Source organism: Chionomys nivalis, chromosome 17, assembly GCF_950005125.1.
Source record: "Chionomys nivalis chromosome 17, mChiNiv1.1, whole genome shotgun sequence".
NCBI classification, from domain to species: Eukaryota; Metazoa; Chordata; class Mammalia; order Rodentia; family Cricetidae; genus Chionomys; species Chionomys nivalis.
In genome coordinates, this window is record NC_080102.1 from 31,042,305 (window position 1) to 31,067,999 (window position 25,695).

Genomic DNA, 25,695 nt, shown 5'->3' on the forward strand with positions numbered 1-25,695 from the left:
TGGAAGCTGATACTCCGAGGTCACAAACCGACATCCAACCGGGGAAAAAAACACAAGCAAATTGTTTGTTTTAGATCACAAAGTATCTTGTGAGCAGACCAAGAGCTCCCGTCTTAAACCCCTACCATAAATCTTCAACGATGTTTTTAATTTATGCCCCCATTGACCTTCTCTGTGATTGCCATTTTAATAAGCTTTTTCCCATAACAAACCATTGTCTTCGGCGTATAACTAATTTTGTGATGTTTTGTGAACCAAAACTTCTCTTGCAGCTGCTTGGTTTTCTTTCCCAAGGTGACACAGGTGAGCTAAAAATGATAGCGCTGAGTCATATTCCAGAAGGCACTCGGCATCTGAAGGCCGTTTTGAGTTTAAGACTAAGGGACCACAAGCTGCAACAGATTGTCCAGCAGACACTTCTCAACTGCCATGGCTACCTGGCCTCCGGCTGGACCAGTCTGCTCCGCTGCAGCTCAGCAGAGAGTGGAGGAGGGGCTGGGTCCTCTAGAGACACTAAGCAAAGTCACCTCTCCTTTCAAGTCCCACCCTCCCCAGGCCCAAGAAGCCTAGTAAAATGAGGCTGAGGTCTGGCTCATCAACATCAAGGCCCTATCACAGCACAACCTAGTCAGGCCAAGTCCCCGTCTACTGACGAATGGCAAACTTTTAATGCATTTTCTCTGGGCTACGTAGCATGAGCTGGCGGTGAAATGAAGGAACAGTTGAATAAATTAAATCTGACATTTTCCATCTCACCCAATTCTTGTCTTTCAAACCAACCACCCCCGCGTCTGAGTTGACAGATAATCTCTTTACAGGGACACGCCAGAAGTATCAGGCACCCGCTGACACAGGCTTTAGTGGGCTCAGCTCTGTCACTGGCTGGCAATGAGACCCCACAATTACTGAGCGCAGGGGGTCTGCTTGAGACAACGTGGGCAGCACAGAAGGGTACTGGACCCCACACCTAGTAGGGTAGAATGGCCAAGCTATAATCCCAGATCCTTCCAGCCCTACCCAAGAGGTTTAGGGCCCATCAGCCGATCTCTCTCTGCCTCAGTCTCCCCTCTCAGTAGCTGCTGCCCTCAACTATGAGGGCTGATGTGACCTGTGAGCACTGGGGGTGCACGCAGAGCCCAGTACACAGTGTGAGCACTCAGCAATTACCATCGCCGGCAGTCTCCAGCCACTGAAGCCCTGGCAAGGCCCAGGCAGGTCACCTTCTCTCTACTACATTTGCAGAAAGATACAGGGGGTTATCAAAAGAGAAACAGTAAGCAAGGGAGGAAATGAACTAACTAGTGCCAGGGCCATGACCCACAAACAGGGCACACAGGGCAGGCCCACCTAGCAGGCTAAGACGGCTCTTGACCTGAGAAGCAGACAGGCAGACAGGGAAAGCATCATGTGGGGGCCATGTTCTTACACACCTCCCCACATCTGTGCCCACATACTAGCCACAGACACGGGCGTGGGGTTCACAAATCCACCTGCTTGGCTGCTTGGAGGTTGGGCCAGGGGTACTCATGCTATGGACTTTGTCAGCAGAATGCACAGCATCAGAACAGAGGGAGTCGGCTCACCATGAAGCCCTGCAGCACAGCGCAAGGTACCACCACTTAAACCACTGGGTCACCTCAGAGGTGCTAGAGCAGGCCTCTGTTGCCACCTCAGATGTCTACCCTGCCCCTAGGTTCACCTGCAACCTTATGGCTTCTGGAAGGTCAGTGCCTAAGCAACACGCACTATCTCAGCTCTGACCTGTGGCGGTACCGTCATGACCACAGCCACTCATGCTGTCAACTCTTTACAGGTTTGGTCCTTTTTGCCAATTTCCAAATCTCAGCACCAAGTGAGAAACCCTACCTCGCGATTTCAGTTTGGATTCAGTCAGCAGCTTCTCTTCTCTTACTCTGCGCTGATACCGAGCCCACATTCTGAGCACTTACATCACACTTAGCAGTAAATAAGGGCTGAGGTAAATGCGTCTGGAAGAAAATGAGTCAGAGGTCTGGGGAGATGGCTCGGCTGGTAAAGTGTCACGCAAGCGTAAGGATGGGGCCCAATCTCCAGCATCCACCTAAAAAGTGGGGACTGTTGTGGCCCTTATCATCCCAGTGCTGGGAAGCCAGGGACAGCAGATGCCTGAGGGGCTGACAAGTAATCGAGACTAATTGATGGGGCTGGAGAGAAGGCTCAGTGCTAAGAACAAGTTCTGCTCTTCAGGAGGACCCAGGCTTCACTGACAGCACCCACATTAGCTCGCTCACAGCACTGAAACTCCAGATCCAGGAGATCTAAAGCCACCTCTGGCCTCTGCAGGCACTGTGCTTGCACACATACACATCCCCACACAAAGACACGGTGCGTATAATTAAAAATAAATCTTTTTTAAAAAGATAGTTGGCAAGCCCCACGATCTCCATGGGAGACTCTGTCTCAAAAACCAAGGCAGATAGCTCCTGAAGAGTGACACCCAAGGGTCACCTCAGACTTCCACAAGCAGACAGGAGTCATATACACACGACTCAGGTCATGTGCATAGGAGCACACATACATACATACACACAGAAAGAAAGAAAGAAAGAAAGAAAGAAAGAAAGAAAGAAAGAAAGAAAGAAAGAAAGAAAGAAAGAAAGAGAAAAACAGTCAAAGGTTTAAAGATGAGAGTCAGAAGAGCTAAAAATAAAGGCTCCCCATCTGTTCCCACCTGTGAAAACCCTGCAGACACCAGCTCTGTGGTAACACCCCTAGCTGGTGACACCCTTAGCTGGATGAGTCTTAGAGCTGGAGAACCATGTGCCACTGTGGGGACAACCAAAACCTGTCATGGGGGTACAGCACACGGTCACAGTGTTTTCAGGGCGCTGACGGCAGCCCGTCTGCATTGCGACTGCTGACCTGACACCGAGTCTTTCATTCTGCAGTCTAAAGTCAGGCTCAGTAGAGCAGAGACGCAATAGGCAGAAGAGCCTGGATAAAGGCACCCGCCGACTGCAAAGCCCACAGCCCACACATCTGCCCAGGGAAATCAAGTTTCCCTGCCTGTCTGTGTTAGGTTTCTACTGCTGTGATAAAGACCATGACCCAAAGTAATTTGGGGAGGAGAGGGTTTATTTTACCTTACTGTTGTCAAGAAGAGAAGTCAAGGCAAGAACTCAAGGAGGAACATGGAGGTAGGAACTAACGCAGAGACTATGGCGGGCACTACTTACTGACTGGCTCCCCATGGGTTGCTCAGTCCGCTTTCATCTGTCCAGGGGTGCCACTTCCCGTGGGGGGCTGGGCCTTCCCACATCAATCATTGATCAAGACGATGCCACTCAGAACTGCCTACAGACCAATCTGAGGCATTTTCTCAACTGACATTCCTTCTTCCCAGTTGGCAAAAAAAAAAAAAAAGCTAGCTAACTAGGACCCTGCCCCTCTCTGCATACTCAACAACTCCTCCTGGGTCACTCACTGACCCCATGAGCAATGCGGACAGCCATCAAAACAGAGAGCTAGAAGATTCCGCAGTCTGAGAGCAGGGTTATTGCCACACCCTCCTGGAGGTGAGAAACAGATCGGATCAACGGTGCCCTGCTCCTAGTGTGCTTCCCTTCGCGGCTCAGGCCAGGCCTTTGCAAACACGCTCTCTAGCCCTCACAGCTGAATAATGACAAGACAGGTATTAACCCTCACGTTCTGATGAGGAAACCAAGCCAGAGAAAAAGAAGGCAACCAATTCACCCAGCATTTCCTGAACCTAGACGAGCCACACTGAGTGGTCTGGGGAATCTAGCCATCTGGAGTTCACACAGAGGCCAGGCATGGAGACCATCACTGACAGACAATGAAGCCATTCCCACTATGCTTACGTATCACTGACTGTAACAGTTGGATGGGGTAACATCCTGACAGAAAGGGAGATGCCTAGAAGGATGCTCTGGGCCAGGAGAGGCCAGGAGCCCGCCCCTACGGTGGAGACATACACAGAAGCTGGAGAGAGAAGGCAGTTGCTCCAGCTGGCCTGGACCAGTATGAGAATGAATACTCCTGAACACGTAGTACCTGGATGTAATTTCTGTAGCTACAGGAAATCCTACACGCCAGCTTCCCGTTAGTCTGAACAAGAGATTGCCTTAAACTAGATCTATGTCACGGGGAACTTGGGATGCCAGAGGGCCATGCCTGAGTGCCCTTAGGGTGGCTCGCTATGTTCTAGGCCTAGAACTGAAAGAGCTTGAGGCATAGAATTCAGGGGTTTGTAGCACGGATGGTGGACCAGTATTCAGAACCACGGGACTGAGTTAGACACTGTGACAGCCCCTATTCCCCACTGAGACCTACCTCCTCTAGAAGCCACAGGAGGTCCTTTCGGTACCCTAGAATATTCTGTTTTGTTTCTTGACAAATTATTATCCCCATCACTGGTAAATCCACTAAAACATTGGAGATTTCTGACAGCCTACTAGCTTCTCTTCACCTCATTTTGCACTCTGATTTCCCCGCTAAGAATATACTTTATTAGAAAGTACCTATTATGCCGTACTACATGGCATTTATCTATTCAACACAGAAATCACAGGAAGTCCGTGTCCCTCCCCTCATTCCTTTCTGCTGGGTTTTGTTCGAGTCGCTTCTGCCTGTTTCCGAACAAACAAAGGGGAGCTTATCAGTTGCAATGGAAACAAATTACAGCCCCTGACTTGCCCTGCCTCCAGGATTCTTTACAACTGAACAGTTCATATGCACGTCTTCCTTTCTCCCCGCCCCAGGTGAAAATCGAAGTTAAAATTTTCAAAGACTCCAGACACACTGCACATGGAGAAAGTGCGAGGGTGAGGAGCATGCTGGGAAAAACACACACCGCCCTAACAGTCTAAAAGTCTCGCCTCTTGCGTCCAGCCTCACACTGCAGGTTTGCGCAGGGCAAACACGCCTGGGGGAAGTCAGAACCAAACCAAAGCACAGCATCTGGAGCTCCCATCCACACCCTGCTTGTAGGCTTCTAGAAAACACCAGCAAGAGGCTTACAGTTACCCTGGTCACATTATTCTACCCCAAACTCAGATACCAACATGGCATAAAAACAATACATTCCTGTTTCAAAACTACAAAATTCAAAAAATAATAATAATAAAGAGATGATGAGAAAAAGACGTTGAGTTCACAATGTTACTGAGTCCAGGCATATAGAAGAGGGAAACAGAGCTATTTCTGGGTCTGGTTCATCCCACCTGGTGGTGTTCACCATGAAGTTCAAGGTAACAGTAACTGAGGGACTTCATGGCCGCCTCCTCTTCAATAAAAACAACTGACTGTGTCTCTATGTGCGTATCACTTAACAGAGATCTTTATACAGAACTCACAAACCATGAGCAAACTCAATGGGTCATAGGTCAAGACTTCAACTTGTCCCCACAGGGGCGGGGCCGTGGAAGAAGACAAACTTTCTCTGTAAGGGACCAGAGCATCAGTGGAGTCTGTAGGCATTTTACATCTTAAACAGTGATGAGGGGGAAGGATAGGGGCTGACTTTCAGAAATGGGAACCATTCAGACAAAGCCTGCGTTGGAATGGCCGCTCTGGCACCTTCTGCTCACCAGAGCTCACAAATCAGGCTGCGGTGCGCACTTCCAGAGCTGCCTGCTTCCCCGAGATCTTAGTGTAGACATCAACTCCGCAGGACCAGAGCAAGGGCCACAGTGTAGAGCACTACCAGACAATCGGCCTTAAAAGGTCCCCTCAAAACTAAGTCTCTCACGAACAATATAACAAAATCAGCTGGGGTCAGAGGGAAACTGAGAGTGGCCTGGCTTCCCAGAGTGAAGCAGAGGGAGAGGCATAGATGTGACTACCTCATCCTCATGCTCAAACACACCCCACGAGGCTCAGAAACCTAGAGTCCACATGTGAAGCCCCATGCCCAGTGTCCCAGCTTGGGGAACCTCATCCTCATGCTCAAACACACCCCACGAGGCTCAGAAACCTGGAGTCTACACATACAATATCATGCCCAGTGTCCCAGTCTGAGGACCTGGCACCTATGGAGATAAAGGGGTCCTGAGAGTGAGGCCTGATCAAAGGGACCCCAGGGAGCATATGTTTTGCCCCTTCTGTCATTCTGACAACCCCCGAGCAAGAAGGGGTGGTCCTGGGAGAGGAAAAAGCTCAAAGGGTCACCCCATAAGAGCCAGGCAAACCTAGGAGAAATGAAGAAACCAAAACAGACAGAGGTGCTATACACGCTGAAGCCCAGGCCTCCCAGCCCAGGTTCACAACACTGGATAGAGACAGAGTTAACAAATGTTAGCCCAGCGTGCAGCCTGAGGAGACTGGAGTACTACCGGTCCTGTACATCACTGCAGATGGTCAGAGAGGAACGAGGCAAGTCTCAAACCATGGTCTCTCCATGCTATCCTGGTTCCCCAGTCCAAAAGGACCCAGGCTGATCTCCAGACCAAACTCTAGCTTTTCTTCAAGAAGCGAGGCAGTCCACGCCCTCTGGGCCGAAACACCCCCAGGGGCCGGTCTTCACTCTGTGCCCAGCACGAAGGCCTGCGCGTCCTTCCTAGTTATCTCACACAAAGCCCACAGAGCTGGGACATCAGAGGTTCTGTGGGATCTGTGCTCTGCCCACGAACACACCAGGAGCACACAGCACCTGGGGTGACTGCACACCCCACAGGAGGCCCAGGGTCTCAGCTCAAACAACAGGCCCAAAGCCACATGCAGTACAGCCCCTCAACTCAGGAGGAATGAAAGGAGAGCAAGAAAGGAGACACTGGTGCCTCCTCCTGTCCCTCACTTGGAACCTGTGGACCCCAAAAGACTCTTGGCGCTGCACTCAGACTTCATATTCTCGCCTCCTGGGCAGCCAGCGTAAGCCTTCCCCAGGGACCCAGGTTTCACTGTGCGACTCCCAGTCACTCACAGAGCACCAGAGGGCTCTGCGGTCCAGAGGGGAAGGTGATCACCACTTCCCTGTAACCTCAGACTTGCCAAGGAGAGACCAGACTAAAAGCTGTCTGCGGTGCTAGAAAAAAGAATAAAGACATCAAATATGCGAGAGAGGTAAGAAAAGGCTTTTCCTCTGTGGGAATTTATCTCCTGCTTCCTGAGAACAGACTGAAGTCACACCAGAAAGTAAAATCTTCGCCACCGTGTACATGTACCTCAGCTGGAACACCACCTCCCAGGATGCTCCCTGCAGGCCTGACTCAGCAGCCTGTTGTGTGACAGGGATGGCTTTCCCAGCAAGGGCAACTCCAGGGAGAACTAGCCGGTTCACAGACCCCCAGCAGTCCAGTTTGAACACAAAAAGGGTTCACCAGGACCCCCCACAGCCAGGCCAGTCTTTGTGGGGGCTCCCCTCCTGGACCACATCAGTAGCTTTGACTTCTCCTCCAATGCTACAGAATGAGGAAGGCCTTTCTTTTCCTGGGTGGTTCAGACCCACGTCCCAGCACTCAGCCTTGCTGTCCCTGACCAACCTGACTCCTTTCATTAATCAGGCAGTATTTGTGGGATTGGCCATCGGGGATGTGTCTAATCTTCCCAACTGCCTTTATAGAAGAAAAGAAAGGATATTCTTGGGAATAAAAGTAAGAGGGAGGACACAGTGCCCAAGAGTCCCTAATACCAAACACGCAATAGAGCAGCCAGTGTCAGCCGGTTCAAGGCCAGGTCTGTCACTTCCCTCACAAACTTCCACTTCCGTCAACAAACAAAATCCTGGCCAGGGTAAGTCAAGCGTAGTGAGCTCCTTACTATTGTTAATTCATACACGTGGGCTGGAAGCCTATCTCCCATGCTACTGTCAATTCATGTATGCAGACTAGAAGCTAATTCTCTTCCAGGAAAATCATTTCTCAGGTTCCAGTACAAGTCTTAAATATAAGTCATGCTAAAAAAACATATCCTAACATGGTCAGTGCAGATTTTCATGAAACTTCAGCTTTAGGCTGGAATACAAGAAGCCCTCAGGAGATGGCCTAACCTTCCTAGCCCTTCAGAGCTGTCCAGGTCTACTGTGTCCAGGCAGGTGACACACAGATCCTTACTGCGCAGGAGTCTATGTTACTTCAGCAGGTGTACTAGGTTAGAGCTGAGGGCTGGCTCTGTCCTGGACAATGGGGCAGCCCACATCTCTCCAGTGCAACAGGCAGGAATCTGTTCTCCGACCAAAGCCATCAAAGTTTCATTGAGAACCAAATGAGATCTTAAAAGAGCTCAGGTGAGAAAGGTTCAAATATAAAATCTGTAAACTGAAAAAACAAAACACAAAACAAAACAAAAAAACCCTTAGAATAACCAAGAAAATACAAATTAAACAGTAAGGCACTCAAAGCATAATGACTTAGGATGCTGCTGCCAGAATGTAATCAGAATTACCCTTTCAGAAGGCAATCTAAATAGCAGAAAACACATCTAAATAGCAGAAAAATGTTCAGAACTGATGACTTAGTAAGTTCTCAGGGGATAAACATAGGTCCTGTTACAAAGCCAAAAACAACTACATCCACCATGGTGTTATCTATAACAACAAAACAAGATCCCCACTCTCCACCCCGTCCCCACAGACAAAGTCAAACAAAACAAAAGTACTGGGCTGGGGGAACGGCTCTGTAGAGTGTGCATGGTACAAGCCTGAGTTCCATCTTCTGGACCCAGGTGAAAAGCTGGCATGGTCGTGTGTGTGCATTTGCAATCCCAGCACCAGGGCGGCGGAGACAGAGTGATCCCTGGGGCTATCAGGCCAGCCTGTCTGGCCTAACTGGCAAGCCCCAAATCTCAGTGAGAGAACCTGTCTCAAGATAACAAAATGAGACTATTAACCTTCTCCACCGGCAGCCTGTGTAGCACCTTCTAGAACTGCATATAAGTAGTTCGTGTGCACGTATTAAAAGACCCTTCAATAACAGGACCTGTTACTAAATATCTCAGTGCTCATCCGCATGTGTTGACATGCTTTTGAAAAAATCACATGAGGATAAGTACAGCAAACACAGGCATGTCTAAGAGCAAGTCAGTCTTAAAAGTATAAACGTGGTAAGAGAAAGAAGGGGAGAAGGGTGAGAAAAAAGGACTGCCAAGGCAGGACTCTCCTCATGGGCACCCCGAGACTTCCTTGGTCACCGGAAAAAAGAAGTCAAACCAGATGCTAGCAAACACAGCCCCACACCCAGGCACAGAATATGAGTGACAACCATCAGTAAGCAGTGTGTCTGCGTGTGTGTGTCTATGTGTGTATGTGTATGTGTCTGTGTGTATGCGTGTGTCTGTGTGTGTGATTCTTTTTGTGTGTGTCTGTGTCTGTGACTACCTGTGTGTATGCAGGTGTGTCTGTACGTGTCCGTGTCCGTGTCCGTGTGTGCATATACACACATGAGTATGGCAGAAACGCAGAGCAGTTCTTGTCAGGTACAAAGGCAGCTGTGAGGCCGTCAGTCCTGTCTGCGCTCTGTGCCATCTTGTAATGCAGAGGCAAAGCCCTGTCTCAGGAGAAGGTCAAGCTCATCATCCTGACGTGGGCAAGTGGAGAGATCAGTCCACTTAACAGTCCTTTGTCCAAGCTCAGACAGCTAACAAGCACTAAACGCTTCCAATGTCCTATATAAAGCACAGGGCACCTGAAGGGGATGACGAGGCTCCTGCCCTTGAGAAACACAACATCCAACAGAACAGAACAACAGAACAGAACTGCGTCTAACGAAACAGCACCGCTGGCAAATACACAACACACAGAGTGACACCTGCCGCCATGCATGAGGAAGAAAACAAGGCAGGGGCCCCATCTATTCGGGACTTACAAAAGCCCCTCAGGGGAAGAAGCATGGAGAAATCCTGAGGTACAGGGGAGGTGCCTAATCTGCTGTGGAAGGAAATTATGTATCGCCAAGGAGAACAGCGCAAGACCCAGCAAGTCGCAAGTGGAGTGCTAGCTGTTTGAGGGAAGGAAGTCACGTAAATACCACCTGGGGGCACATGACTATGCAAGCTGTGGGTTGCAGGACACAGAACAGGGTTATGACCAAGACTGAGGGTTGGGGCAGCTCTCCCCATGCTGCTCCAGGCTTGGTGCAGTCCTGTCTCTTTAGAGTTGTTGGCTCCAGGTCTGTTCACAAAATCCCAGGAGAGTTGGTAGCAGTCAGTGGTAGCCCAGGGGAAAGGTGGGAGTGGGGGAGAAGAGCCAGGAAGAAACACAGGTTGTGCCATCCCACTTAGAGGCTTAGGCATTCTGGGAGCTCACCCTATCTGTCGCCCAATGTCACAGAAGCTTCCAGCACAGAGCTACTCACCGGCAGCTTCCCAGGTGCCCAACTACTGACATCTGCAAGAGATGAAGGCAAATGCAACTGAGACTCAACACAATGCCAGTGAAGACGGACATGTGCTAAGCAGCTCCTTGTTGTCTACGGGACCTGTGACCACAGCAAGTCACTTGGTCACCAGAAATCCTAAATAAAGACTATACCCATCTACACTGAGAGAAACACGGTGTTGTGCTTTCCTGTCCCTTTAAGGGACAAGCCACACCCACTCCCATTACCTCTGACCTGCCCGCAGCCATCTTGCCCCTTCCCTTCTTTTGCTTCCTTGGTGTGCGCACACGTTCTCTCTCTCTTTCTATCTCTTCTCTCTCTCTCTCTTTCTCTCTCTCTCTCTCTCTCTCTCTCTCTCTCTCTCTCTCTCTCTCTCTGCCTCTCTCCCTCAATAAAATGCTTTATGCCTATCTTTGTGTTTATGTGTCTGTTACCCGCCGCCACCAGCCACTGGCCGCGTGCCCTCCTGCTGGTGGGAAACTGTAGCCGCTTGTCGCCTGGCAGGCCATGCCAGCCTGCCTCGGTTTTAAGATTAAAAGTGCACGCCTTTAATCCCAGCACTCGGGAGGCAGAGGCAGGCGGATCTCTGTGAGTTCGAGACCAGCCTGGTCCACAGAGCTAGTTCCAGGACAGGCTCCAAAGCCACAGCCACAGAGAAACCCTGTCTCAAAAAACCAAAAAAAAAAAAAGAATAACACATGGAGCCAATGGAAGTGGGAGCGCTTTCCAAACACTAAGGGACTGAGGGAGAAGCATGCCTGACAGACAACGTGGACAGCACCATGGGCAAATCAACTGCAGGACTTTAAGGGTGGTCTAGAGATTTCCTTGGAAGCCGCAGGCCACTCTGGCCAGGAAGCAGGGAATCCAACTGCAGAGCTTCGCTTCTCCCTCCTTTTCTCCAAATCCAACTTCCAGACCCATACCCCGCTCTGTAACAGACCACCTGCCGCACTCCCCTCCACTCTGCCCCCATGTCCAGTAGCTCTGCCCCAACCTTATTCCACACTGCTGCTATCCCAGCCCCCAACACCAGAAAGCCTTCCCTGAGAACCCACAAGCCCGGCCTGTCAGAGAAGCAAGCAGGCCAGCAAAGCAGGGAGGCTAGCTTCAGATCTTCACTCTCTCTCCTCTCCTCCACACTCAGTCCACAGGTCTGGAACAGACTACCTGTTGTGGCCGCTCTTCACTCTCTACCCCCTTCCCAGAGGGCTAAGCAGGTCCTGGTGGAACACCCTGCTTTCCTCCCTCCTGTGGACAACCCTCCCCGCTCCCCACCCTTCAGAGCCCCCCCTCCTATCCCATCCCCATTCCTAAGTGTCAGGTTCCAATACATAGAGCACATTTTCCCTGGAACTTCCAGTGGCTACACCTATCAGGATGTAGAAGAATTTCCTACCAAGCAACAGTCACCACTCTCTCCTAAAACAAGAGAGGACAACAGACACCAAAGACTAAAACAGCCACCCAACAAAGACAAGGCCAGAGATGAACAGCTAGAATTACAAACTTCCCAATGCCAGATGCCTAGACAACAGTATAAAAGCAAAAAATCAATGGTGACCATATAATAAAATGTCTACCGGATCCCTTCTCTGAGTACTCAGGACAGTATGTCTCCACTAAAGCCCAGCAAACCTGAATATTATGACAAAAGCTAAAGCACACAACAAAGACCTTACAACAGCCTTTATGAATATGACAGAGGTCCTTAAAGAGGAAATAAAGAACAAACAGTGGGAAAAAATGAAAACAGACCAACACCTGAGAGTGGAAATGGATAAAAAAATTAAAATTAGAAGAAAAAAAAACAGAGAAATCTGAAAATGAAAAATCTAGGAACTCGAACAGAAACCAAAGAGGTAAGCCTCATCAACAGAGTACAAGGGATGGAAGAGAGGCCCTTTTCGCTAGCTCCATACCTTGAGGTCGGACCCTTATTTCTGTTCCGTGAGTTTCCCCTTAATTAAGAAAGGCCTTGGGGGGGGGGGGGTTTACTGGAGAGATGGCTCAGAGTTTAAGAGCACTGCCTGCTCTTCCAGAGGTCCTGAGTTCAATTCCCAGCAACCACATGGTGGCTCACAACCATCTATAATGAGATCTGGTGCCCTCTTCTGGTCTGGTGGCATACATGCAGACAGAACACTGTATACATAATAAATAAATAAATCTTTAAAAAAAAAAAAAGGCCTTAGAATACAGAGAGAGAGAGAGAGAGAGAGAGAGAGAGAGAGAGAGAGAGAGAGAGAGAGAGAAGAAAGAATCTCAGGCATTGAAGACACAACAGAAGAAATGGATAGCCCTGTCAAAGAAAATGCTAAATCTAAAAAGAAAAAAAGGGAGGGAGGGAGGGAGGGAGGGAAGGAGGGAGGGAATAAATACTAGCACAAACATCCAGGAAATGTGGAACACTATGAAAAGACCAAATCTAAGAATGCTAGAAACACAGAAAAGAGAAGAAATGCAGGTCAAAGACACAGAAAACATTTCCAAAAAAATCATAGAAGAAAGTTTCCATAACCTAAAGGAGATACCTACTAAAGGCACAAGAAGCATCCAGAACACCAAATAGACAGGATAGAAAAATAAAATCCCCTTAGCACATAATAATCAAAATACTAAGTATAGAACAAGAGAGAATATTGAAAATTGCAGAGGAAAAAGACCAAGTAACATATAAAAGCAGAACTATTAGAATTACACCTGACTTCTTAATAGAGACTTTAAAAGTCGCAAGGGCCTGAAAGGTTGTCTTACAGACTCTAGGAGACCAGAGATGCCAACCCAGACTACTATACCCAACAAAACTTTAAACATAATATCCAGAGAAAACAAGACATGATAAACTAAATTTAAGCAGTATCTGTCTACAAATCTAGGCCTACAAAAGGCACCTACTGTAGTTTGACTGTAAAACTTACCTATAGGCACTAAGGGAGGTGGTAAAACCTTTGGAAGATAGGGTCACTGGAGGAGTGGGCCTTGGGACAGGGAACCTGACTCTGCTTCCTGCCCTGTGAGACATGTGGAGGTGAGGAGTGACGGCAATACTGCCACCCCATAGTGTCGCCTGCCATCATTTCTTCCCAGTCAGGACGGACTAGATCCCCTTACACCGTGAGCTTCCCATAAGTTGCTTCATGTCAGGTATTTGGTCCCGAGACAAAAAAAAGCAACAAACACAGAGCCTGGGCTGGAGACTAAGAAGGGGGAGGACCTGCTGAACAGAGGGATAAAGACACAGAAAACCAAAAATGCAGGGTGTGGGTAAGCCAGAGAGAACACGGGAAGAAGGCTAATGGCAGAAACAGGTACCCGCCAGCAGCAAGGAGCTGGAAACAAAGGCCAGTTACAACCCAACGCGCACCCAAGGATTCCTGGAAAGAAAAACTATGAATTCACTCACCCTGATCAGATAGGAAGTCCAGCATGGTCTGCAAAAGGAAGGACAGGTGCCTCACGGACAGCGCGGGATTTCCCATCCGGCGGGAGGCATAGACCAGCTCGTGCAGCAGGCGCATCTGAACGGCAGCCCAGCCTCGGTGAGTGCCTACGGGAAAGGTCACAAAGCAGGGACTCAAGGTCATGTGGCAGCTCACAGACAAAAACCTCAATTATCAAACTCAAATGGCAAAAAACATTACCACCGCCACCCCTTCACCCACCACCATCCCGTCCCCAGGTATAGGGCTGCCAGAGAAGAATATTGTTCATTTATTAAGAATGTCTCTTCCTGGGGACAGAGCTGGGTTTTTTTATTCTTTTGCTCTTTGCTCTTTTGGGGAACCTGACACCCAGCTCCCAAATAAACCACTCATGGAGTGAGTTCTTTCTTATGAACACCAGGCCTTAGCTTGGCTTGATTCTAACCAGCTTTTCTTAAATTATCTCATGTACCTTTTGCCTCTGGCTTTTATCTTTCTCTATTTCTGTGTCTCTTACTTTCACTCTTACCCTGCGGCTGGCTGGGTGGCTGGCCCCTGACGCCCTCCTCTCCTTGTTCTGTCTTGCTCCTTCTCCCAGATTTTTCCTCTTATTTGTTCTCACTGCCTGTCCTTGCTCCTGCCTTGCTATTGGCCATTCTGCTCTTTATTTGCCCATCAGGTGTTTTAGACAGGCAAAGTAACACAGCTTCATGGAGTTAAACAAATGCAGCATAAACAAAAGTCACACACCTTAAAGTCATTTTCTACAACACAGAGCTCAGTGGTAGAACACCTGCCTAACACAGGCAAGATCCCAGGCTCCAACCCCAGTATAGAAAAAAGAATTTTACTATTTTGTTTGTTTTTGAGACAAGGTTTTTCTGTGTATCTTTGGAGCCTGTCCTGGCACTCGCTCTATAGATCAGGCTGACCTCAAACTCAGAGATCCACCTGCCTCTGCCTCCCGAGTGCTGGGATTAAAGGTCTGTGCCACCAACGCCTGGCTTGGAAAGAAGAATTTTAAAAAATAGCCTTACACTATACTTTCTCTCTTCTATGAAGACCGTCCACTGAAATAACCCTGATAGCCTCCAGGGGACTGTTTCCAGTGCATTTGAGTAATGGAGAAAGATTTTCTCTCAAGAAGCGATAACCCTAGACGGGCCCTCAGGATCAACTTGGAGGCGAAAGAGAGGGGAGAGATAAACAGATAACAAGGTCATCCAGGGACTGGAGGGCCCCTCCCTCCCAAACAGTGCAGCACATTTGAAAGAAAAGGTAGGACGCTTCCTTACACAGCCTTCTTGAAAGTATTTCCTGAAGAATGCAGAGTCCTAGGGTCCCAGCTCTTTTTGGCAACAATTACTAATTCTGCAGATTTTCCACTGTAAAATCTTTCAAAAAAAAGATGTGGACATAGGGGTCCCTCACAATGTCGGGAGACTCTGGACACACGGGAAAGCTGGGGAAAATGACATAACCTGACTTGCTGCAGGCCTGCTGTAGGCACAGCTGCCTCGTAGTCTCCGTCTGCCTCCTAGGAGCCTACGTGGATGGACACAGGAATCCTGAGTCTCCATCTCTGACTCTGTCTCTCTCTCTCTCTCTCTCTCTCTCTCTCTCTCTCTCTCACACACACACACACACAGTAGGAGTCTGCACTCTGGGATGCAAGAAATCCCACATGAAGGCTCTTAAAATTAGTATATAGAGTAATAGATTTTCTTGTGACATTTTCTTTTTGAATTTTTAAGGTTTTTTATTTTGTTTTTAGATTATTTTATGTATAAGTGTTTCCCTGGATGTATGTATGTGTACCCTATGCATGCTTAGAGCCCACAGAGGAGGGCATTCAATTCTCCTGATACTAGACTACAGGTGGTTGTGAGTTCTCCCTTGTGGGTGCTGGGAACCAAACCTGGATCGTCCACAAGAGTGACCCATGCTGTTAACTGCTGAGCCATCTCTCTGGCCCCCAATTTTAAGATTTATTTTTATTTTTAATCATGTGTATGTGAGTCCAGGTGCCCAAGGAGCTCAGAGGCATCTGACGCTCTGCAGCTGGAGTTACAGGTGGTTGTGAGCTACCCAATATGGGCACTAGAACCAAACCCGGATCCTCTACAAGAGCAGCGAGTACTCTAGACTGCTGAGCCATCTCTCCAACACCCTTCTGATATTTCCATATGTGTTTGCTTTAGCTGATTCCCTCCCTACCCTGCTCCTCTCACCTAGCTCCCTGCCTGCCCTCCCCACTTGTATGTTCCAGTCCAGGTACCCCACTTTCCACATCACATGTGTTCTGGCACCCCTCTTCCCCACTTCTGGGAAACCCTCCTCTTCCCCTTTCATGGCCTCTGTAGTTTCCTGCATCCACACTCATTCCTTCATATGTACACATATGTAAAACTTAGAAGGTAGGACCAACATGTGAAAAAGAACATACACTCTGTGTCTGAGTTACTTCACCTAATATTTTCCAGTTCCATCCATTTTCTCGCAAGTGACATAACTGCATTGTTCTTCAAGGCTGAACAGAGCTCCACTGTGTGCACGGACTGCCTTTCGTTGTCTGTCTGTCACGTGATAACTGTCTAAGCGGGTCCACTCCCCTGACACTGTGAACAGAGCAGCAGTGAGCAGGGATGGGCAGGTGATTCTGTGCGAAGATATTTTATGTGTGTGTCAGGAGTGACAATCTGGGTTATGTGGTCGCTCTGTTTTTAATTTTTTGAGAAACCCCCACGCTGATTTCCATAGCAGCTGCACCAACTTATCTTCCTACCAAAGAGCCCCTCTCTCCCCACACCCTCCCCAGCATCTACCGCCATTTGTTGCCTTGACGAAATCTTTCCTGAGTAGTGTGAGATGGAGTAGCAACGTGGTTTTGACTTGCACAGCCCTTCTGAATAGGGATGTTAAATACTTTTCAAAATAGTCATTGGCCATTTGTGCTTCTTCTTTTAACAGCTGTGCTCAGTTCACCGGCCCATTTTCTGGCTGGCTGTTTGGGCTTGCCTTTTAGTTTTTGAAGCACCTTGTATGTTCCATATCTTCAGCTGGCAAAGGTTTGCTCCTGTTCTGTAGACTGCTCGCCCTGTTGTCAGTTTTGTTTGCTGTGCAGAAGCCTTCTAAATTCACGTCATCCATTTGCTAGCTCTTGGGATGACTGACTCCCTGTGAGCTGCGGTTCTTTTCACAAAGTCCTTGCTCACACCTGCATCTGAACATGCTTTTCCTACGTTCCCTTCTAGCAGGCCCAGTGTCTCCAGCTCTGAGGTATCTGATCCACTATGAATTCATGTTTGTGGCAGGATGAAAAGTGTGGCCCTGAGTCCTCTGTGGGTAACTATCAAGTACGGCTTGCTGAATGGCCTGTTTTCATCAGTGTATGTGTTTGACACCTTTGTCAGAAACTAGATGCCTATGGTTGTGTAGGTTTGTTTCTGCGTCCTCTGCTGTGCTCCGTCGGTCTTTATGTCTGTGTCTGGGCAGAACCATGCTGTCTTTGCTGTTATGGCTCTATAGTAGAGTTTGAGTTCAGATACTATGACACCAGTTTTCTTTTTGCTTATGCTTACTTTGGCTGTCTTTTCTCATTTTTTAAGGTTTTTTTCCTAGTTCTGTAAAGAATGCTACTGGAATTTTGATGGAATTGGCCCTGGATCTATAGAGAATTCAACACGTACACTGCACTTGCCCTCTACACCCCAATGTGATCTCAGCACCCGAAAGGTCAGGCGCTCTGCGCCCTAACATTCCTACCTAATGCCTGCCATCAACCAAACTGGTGAGTCCCTGCTGAGCCAAGACTCGGATCATAAAAACATAAGGGAATTCAGACACAGACAAAACTGATGCTCACTGGCAATCTCAACTAGCTCACCAGAGTCACAGTTAGCATACACTTACTGAGAACCTCATACACAAACTCATGAAAGAAAGTTAGGGGGACAGAGTGCCTCCCCTAAGGCGGTGTCCACTCTGTCAGGATAAGCCCATAGGAGGTACAGATGCTGCTGACTGCTGTGGGGACGGTGAGGGAGTGAATGAGTGTGCCCTGTGAGCTGGGGCAGGCAGGGGAGGAGCTCGCACAGGGAAACAAGGGTCCTCCTTGTCACAAAGCTGCAAGCAGCCCATTTAAAGTGCTGCAGCCGTTCATCCCAACTTCTCAATAAATGCTAGCTGATAAGAGCTAATATTATGACTCAATGAATATAATGTGTTTAACACGCGGCATCAGCCTCCAACTCTGCGGGGTGATTAATGATCCAGCCTGCTCCGTTATTGCATTGAGAACAAACCCTTGATATACCAGATCTCTACTGCTATGGTTATCAGGTAACATTACCTACTTGTATGTCAACCCCCAGCCCCACTCCACCATCATGAGTCCCTGCACACGAAGACTGTTTGGTGCTGATTATAATACCCCCAGAACAGAGGCGTCTGTATAAACAGACCCTCGGTCGATGTCAACTGAAAAGTGGCGCACAGCACTCCTCTGTCTGCTACCTGGAGAGTATGGATCCCTGCTTCATGCATCCTCACCTCAGCCAATTTGCCTAAGATGTTCCATGTAACTCACAGCCCTGCTGATCTCGCCTCCCACCACTGTGCCCCGCGCAGCCAGCCACTCCCTTTTCTGTGTGTGCTGAGCAGCAAGCACAGACTCCAGCCGCTAACAGGCACAGTGGGGCCCCTGTAAGCTCATGATTCTGTTTCTTCCATCAATTCCTCATTGCCTTGGCAGTAGCAATGTGGCTTATTCATCCAAGGATCCTTAATGCCTGGCAGGAGGCCTGGTGCATGATGGGTAGTTAACAGGCATGTGGGTCAAGATGAGAGCCTGACACCAGAAAAATCTCCTTCTGTTTTAGGTGTGCCTGCTCACGTGTGTGAGGATGCAATGCCAAGGCTCTGGGGATTTGCTGGGTGGAGGGTTCACTTCGGCTGTTTGCTCAAGTTCCTGGATATTTAGTATACGTCATCATAACAGATCAACTGAAAACCTGGAAGCCAACCCAACCTCCACAGTATATGCTAGGATTTGACTTATCTTCCAGAAATGGCCTGGAACATACAGTGGTGACATCTTGCATCAATAAGAAAAGCAGCAAATGAGACACATCCTTGCCATGTTTCCACCTGGTCAAAGAGGCTAGGACCAAGCACTGCAACAGAAGAGAGTTTTAGGAGGAGGAAGAGTTCGAGTCAAGACCAAGCTAGCTAGCCACGCCTTCAAAAGCCCCAGTTCTCATTCATTTCAGCACTACCAATCCAAGAGCTCATTCCCACGCTGGAAACCAGCCTGCGACAATGACTATCACTTGGTTATTTTTCCCACTAGGCAATGGTCCAGTTACTACCATGGGTAGGTGTGAGTGAGACCCAGGACAAACTAGCTCACCAGTGAGCCCTGAGCACATGGCGCCTCCTCTGTGGTTCAGAGTCTTCCAGTAAAACACTGAAGCTTTTGCAAAGACAGATTTGCAGCACTTGACTCCTGACAAAACTCCCTGCGATCTTGTCATTGAGGTTCAGGCTTTGACAGCTGCCATTCAGCAACATCAAAATCCACATCTCTTTCAGAAAAGTTCCTCGGTGACATTTAATCTCTCATTTAGCAAAAGACTGAGCAAAAAGAGAAACAGAGAAACTTTCTCAAGCAGCAGTGCAAATAAGACTAAGATAAAAGATGTGGTCCCTAAGCCAGCAAACACAGAGAACACAAAAGCAGGGTCCTAACTCAAGCCTCTGCAGCCAGCTGACAAAACACTCACCTCACAAACAAGACCGAAGACATTTCTGGATCTGAGAGACCTGACAGTCTAGCTTTTATTCACAAGTATGGGGCTTTGGTAGATTTCCATTTAGTTCTCTGAGAAACGTATAAAGTGAAGGTGGGGCTTAAAGTGGTTTTTATTGTCTAGAAATGCAACCAGCTGACAGTTACCATTTTAACTCTTACTGAACCTCACTGCTTCCACAAAATGATGGCAAACATCCCCTCCTGAAAGGAAAAGGGCAGAACCACTTGAATTTTTCAAAAGAAGTATGTTCCATTCTTAAGACTTGTAAATGAAGAGTCAGGAACAAATTTAATAACTGGCCACAGGAGCTGTGAGGACTCCTGGCTGGGTCCAGTCATTCACCACAGGTGTTCACATGGACACCTCCACCAGAATGCAAAGGACAAAGGGGCCAGTACTGTGGGACTGGCAGGAGGCTGGGGAGGTGGTGTTATGTAAGCCACCCAGATGGCTTTTAAGTGTGCTTACAAAGTCACAGAAGGTGCCAGAGGAGGAACAGCAGGCATTAGGAGAGTAGAGACACAAAGGAATTCAATCTCCACAAAAGCAACATTGCGATCTCAGAAGAAACAGCGTCCCACTAAGTGCTGAGGGTGAAATGGGAAGGCCGGCAGGTGGGAAGGGCAGTGTATCATGGGAAAAAGACTTCAGAGTGTTCTCAGGTAGGCCCTGTACAGAAAGACAAACTTAAGGCAATGCTAAGTGTGCCTTTGCGTGAAGTCCTTGTGCTTTTAGCCTGCAGCCAGCCTGGGGCAAAGTTCAAAGATACCAACGGAAGTTACAGAAAAGCCCTGCAGTCTCACCCAGAGTCCCCTAGAAGCACACCACATGAAGGCCCCACTTGAAGGCCCCACTCGCAGGACACGCCCACTCACGGGGCATGCCCACTCACGGGGGGGAGGGGTGTCTCAGTCTCAGCATGAAGGCCCCACTCGCGGGACACGCACACTCGCGGGGCCATCTCAGTATCTAAAAATCGCCTTCCCGCCTCTCAAAACTGATCACGTGGTGCTCCAAAAACTCTTCCCTCTCTTTCCAGGATCTTCTCTTAGTCCATCAAATCTCCAGAATACTGCAAAATCGGCCAGGACATCCTGCTCCCCTTCCCAAATGGGAGGACTTTTCACTTTCTCTTCTGCCAGTAACTCTAACTTTGACTGTCCAGATGCCTTGGCCCTCATTCCAATCAACGCCATCAAACCCACAGGAGGGCCACAGCAGCGATGCTGGCCTTAAAGGCTCTCAATACTCAGTCCATCTTCTTATACTCCCTTAGTGCCATCCTTGAGAAACATCAGAAACTCCCCTGACACTGACAGCATGCCGAGCTCTGTCCTCAGCACCCTACAGGGGATCCAATCCTTCCATAAACTACTGCCCTCAAGATTCAGACACACGGACACAGGACATGGGGCAACTTGGCCATGATCAAACCATGAGTAAAGGTATCCTGAACTTCCATCCATCCACATGTCCCATGTGCTCACAGAATCTCTCACTGAGCTGCCGGAAACAGGTTAGTCATGTGGAAGTATTACCAAGAGGCCACAGCCTGCCTTGATGTGGCTCAAATAGGTGTTGTGGCCATGTGCACCCACAGGCATGAGGCTTAGCAAAGCCAGAGACTAGGCAGCCCCACTCAGTCCTGAAGCGGGCATAAGCCAGGCAGTCACAGCCCAGAGGCCCTGTGCAGACCATCACTCAATGTGGCAGCTACTCTAAATACCACAGGAAAAAAAAAACCAGGAGATAGCACTTTAATATGAATAACCACTTCCATGAACAGCCGCTTTTCTGTAATATCCAAAAAGGGCAAAATTTTTTAATAAATAAAAATATCCCTGACTGCAATACTTACTATAAAGCTAAAGTAATCAAGGCACTGTGGTTTTGGCAAATGGACAAACAAAACAATTGATAGAGGAGAAAAGAGAATGCAGAAATAGCCACGTCAGTATGGTCAACAGGGCTCTGACAAGGGACTGGAGTGACCCAGAGGAGCAAAGGCAGGGCCCTCCAGCAGACCAGCCGGGACACGGGATGGCCACCAACCAGGTAGTAAACCAAGATGCTAACTGTGGACTTCACAAATAGTCCACCAAAATGGACCTCCAATAAACACAAACCTCTCTGGAAGGTTCTAAGAGTTCATGGAACTTCTTTGGGGTCTATGAAATTTTCCCCTACAAGTTGATAAATGAAAACTATAGGTAGCACTTGGTGTAGTGGTAGATTTTAAAATACAGCTCCAAAGTCACATCTATAAGAGAGAGAGCTGACGGAGTAGATGTCATTAAAATCGAAAACTGCTGTTTTGCAGATAAGCTGCCGAGAGAATAGGAAAACGAGATGCATGCTGGGAGGAAATATTTGTCAAAGATATTGCTAAAGGACTGTTATGCATATTATAGAAGCAGAGAACAAAGAACCTGGTTTTCAAATGGAATCACCAGGGAAGACATTCAGACAAGCATAGGAAGAAATGCTCAATGTACTCGCTAGATAACTAAACTAAAACAAGATCCCACCACACTTTAGTCCAGAACACTGACAGTTCCAAAGGCTGGCCAGGACACACAGCAGTGGAAATTGTCACCACTGTCTCTGGGAGTGAAAAGCAGCCATATGACACAGTCACTGTGCTTCTTAACGCTGGCCCAGAGGAGCTGAAACACTACATTCACACAGAACCTTCACGCGGATGCTTACGGCTGCTTTATTCATGAGAGCCAGCCTCCAAAACCACCAGGATTTGTGAGGTGAGCATGCACGTGCCTGATGTCATTCTGGAAAAAGGAGAAGTGTGGAGATCGCGAAAGGACGTGTGGCTGTAGGGGCCTGGGCTAGACAGAGTGCGGAGGACCTATGAGAGGATGCGAGAATTTTGTGTGACTCCATAATGGCGGATCCGTCATCATACTCAAAACCCAAAGAACGTCCAGCACCAATAGTGAGCCCTGACAGGAGCTGTGGGCTGAGGGTACGGATATGCTAGGTTGGCTCACTGGCTGTAGCAGATGCTCCACTGGGTGGGAATGCTGGCTGGTAGGGAAGGCCATGTCTCTGTGGAGAAAGCAGATCACAGAACTCTGCACTGTATGGTCATTTTTCCTGTGGATCTGAAATTGCTTTTAAAATAATTTTTTAATATAATTTACTTTTTTATGTATGTGTTTGCCTACGTGTATGGATGTGCACCACATGAGTGTCTCGTGCCCACAGAAGCTAGAAGAGGGTGCGGGATCCCTTGGAACAGGAGTTACAGATGATTGTGAGCCACCACGTAGGAGCTTAAAAACAAACCCAGGTCTTCTGCAAGAGCGGCAAATGATTTTAACTATTGAGACATCTCACCAGCCCAAAATCTATTTTTTAATAAAACAAAATCACATAGAATAAAGTGAATTGATAGAAAGAAAATAATAAAAGCCTTATGTCATCTATATGTTTTAAGAAGGGAGGGGAGAAGGGCTAGTGGGATGGCTCAGCAGATGAGGAAGCTTTACTGCCCAACCTGATGACCTAAGTTTGATCCCTGGAACCACAGAGTGGAAGGAGAGAACTGACCCTTGCAAGTCATCGTCCGGCATCCACTTGCAAGCTGTGGCATGCACTCACACGTGTGTACACACACAGACACATTCACGCATGCAGACATGCACACACATACAACTAAATACATAATTAAAACTTTTTCGAAGACATAAAAATAACCCATCTTTCCACTACAAAACTGCATCCTAAACACGGCAGAGGGCTCTAAACAGCAAGAGCCGCTCCAGGTCATACTGCTGTCACCTCACAGCAACTAGGTGTGTCTTTGCAAAAGCTGGAGGTCAGTCTGGAAAGAGGGCTGGAGAGCTTCCGCTGGTGTAGGAGGCAGGCTGAGGCTGGTCAGACATCATCCCTTCCACATCGCTGCTACAGGAAGAGCAAGCCGGGGAAGACCAGAGTGTGTGGAGGATGCCATTTACTCCATGGGCTTTGTTCTCTACATTTCTCTCCCAAAGAGGAGGAAAGTGGCTAAGTGGGATGCAGCAGTGGCTACGAAGAGGCCAGGAATTCGGGAATGGCTGTCCTAGTCAGTGACTCTTAGAATCTGGGCGCTCCGTCAGTGAATACCCATGAACGTAGGAGAACACAAGAGCCATGCTCCCGGGAACATCAAGCCATCCCTTTACTGTTTCACCCATTTTCAGGTTGATTCTCAGGTAAACCTCTTAAAAACATCCCAGCCACAAGGACCAAGTCCAGGCTCATTTAGATGCCAAATTCTTCATCCCACTCAGTCTGAGCTTGGCTCCCAAAAGTCTTACAATTTCTTCCTCATCCATCATCACCCCTTCTCTTCCTTCTCTTTCGGCTTTCCTCAATTGACCTCTGCCCTAACCCAGGCCCAGCTGGGGCCTCCTTTCTTTCTTCACAACCACCAGGGCTCCTGCAGGATCAATGCAAGGCAGGGGCTTCCCCATCCGCTGGACAGACACGAGCAGACTTCTCAAGGTTAAAAGGACTCTCAAACTCACCTGCCCCAGCCCCTGGCATCCAGATTCCCCTCCCGCCGCTGAGGTACTGTCCTTGCTGCGGAAACAAGGGAGGGAAGCCCCTAGAATGGTGCCCACCATCTTCTGAGTCCTGCAGAGCTGAACTGGAGTGGAGGAGGGCAGCAGAGGGCAGACGGGAGGTGACTATGCAGAGCCCACAATGGCCTGCAACAGTCACCCCATTTGAAGGTTTGAGCACCTGTTGTCCCCAGTTCCATGTGGCATTCTGCCAAGGGGATGCTGCGTGGTCTCGGCAGTGCTCTGAGAGCTAAGGAAGGGCCTGTAGTGACAGCTGCAGCAGAGCTATTCAGATAGTGGAGACAGCCCAAGGAGCCTACCGAGGGTCACAGAGCCCTGAGCAGCTCCAGCACTCAGGATCAGTCACATCGGTCTACAAGCCCACTTCCCCTCAGGAAGGCCAATCATGCAACAGGTGACCAACAAACCTCAGATTCCACCCCATCTCTTGTGGGGACAAAGTGACAGAACAGGTGGAAAACCACATTAGATCAGACAATTAAATGGGGTCTGGAAGGCCCAGGCTGGAGGAATCAGCTGAGGGCAGACAGGAGCTGAAGGCATGCATGAGTCTGTCCATCCCAAGTCACAGCAAAGTGACCATCACAGGGTCATCGTGGGCTCTATAGAAGCGTCCTGCCTGCCCTCTGCTGCCTCCTCACTCCAGTCCAGCTCTTCCAGCACATGAAGAGAGTGGATTCCATTCTAGAGGCGTCCTCTGTTCCAGTGGCAAGGGCCATAAAATCTCTGCAGCGTCTAAGACCTTCTAGAAAGAGTCCCAAATCTATCTTTTGACCCCTTGCCCACAATCCTGACAGCTAAGGTGAAAGTAAGGGACAGGGCCCAACAAGATGGTTCAGCAGGCAAAGCATCTGCCACCAAGCCTGACGACCTGAGATCTATCTCTGAAACCCACGTGACTGGAGAGAAATGACTCCTACATCTTTCCCTCTGACCTCTGCAGGCATACCACAGTACATACACACACACACACACACACACACACACACACAAATACATACATACATAAATTAGTTTAAAAATATATTTTAAAGTCAAGGACAAGATCTACTTCCAAGTGACACCACACAACAGTGTTGAGGCACATGCCTGTACTCCTACCAATTGGGAGGCCATGGCAGGAGGACTGAGAGTCCCAGGCCACCCTGGGCTTGTGAGTTCAAGGCCAGCCTGAGTTACATCATGAAACCTTGTCTCCAAAAAGTTAAATAAATGAAAGCCACTGTCTAGAGTGTGCCACAGTCACTGACGGTACTGAACACAGACAAATGCCAAGGTCCGTGTGTCACTGTTTTAAAAATACCCCTCAGTAGGGGCGCAAGATGGAGGAGACCTGTCTAGCAAGGTCATAGGAGGGACAGGCTCTTCTGTGAGCCTAACATGAAAGGACAGCACCAGCAGAGCACAGGAACGGAAAGCTGCTCAGAAGACCTCTGCCTGCCCACCTCGCCCCTGTGGCTCCAGGGAGGCAAGATATTGGCTGCTGTGGAAACAAAATTCCAGGGTTATGGGGACTGGGAGTGGAGGTGGGGGACACCTCCCTCCATAAGCCTGCTATATGCCT

The 25,695-nt window shown here is 48.6% G+C and overlaps 1 protein-coding gene across 2 annotated transcripts in view; it reads right to left on the reverse strand.

The window, feature by feature from the left end:
• Trappc9 (trafficking protein particle complex subunit 9) overlaps positions 1-25,695 on the reverse strand; it is a 432,805-nt gene that overhangs the window by 361,829 nt on the left and 45,281 nt on the right. For both annotated transcript variants that reach the window (XM_057792283.1, XM_057792282.1), the window contains one exon: positions 13,717-13,860. In XM_057792283.1, coding sequence (XP_057648266.1) covers positions 13,717-13,860 — 144 coding nt within the window. The remainder of the gene's footprint in view (positions 1-13,716; positions 13,861-25,695) is intronic.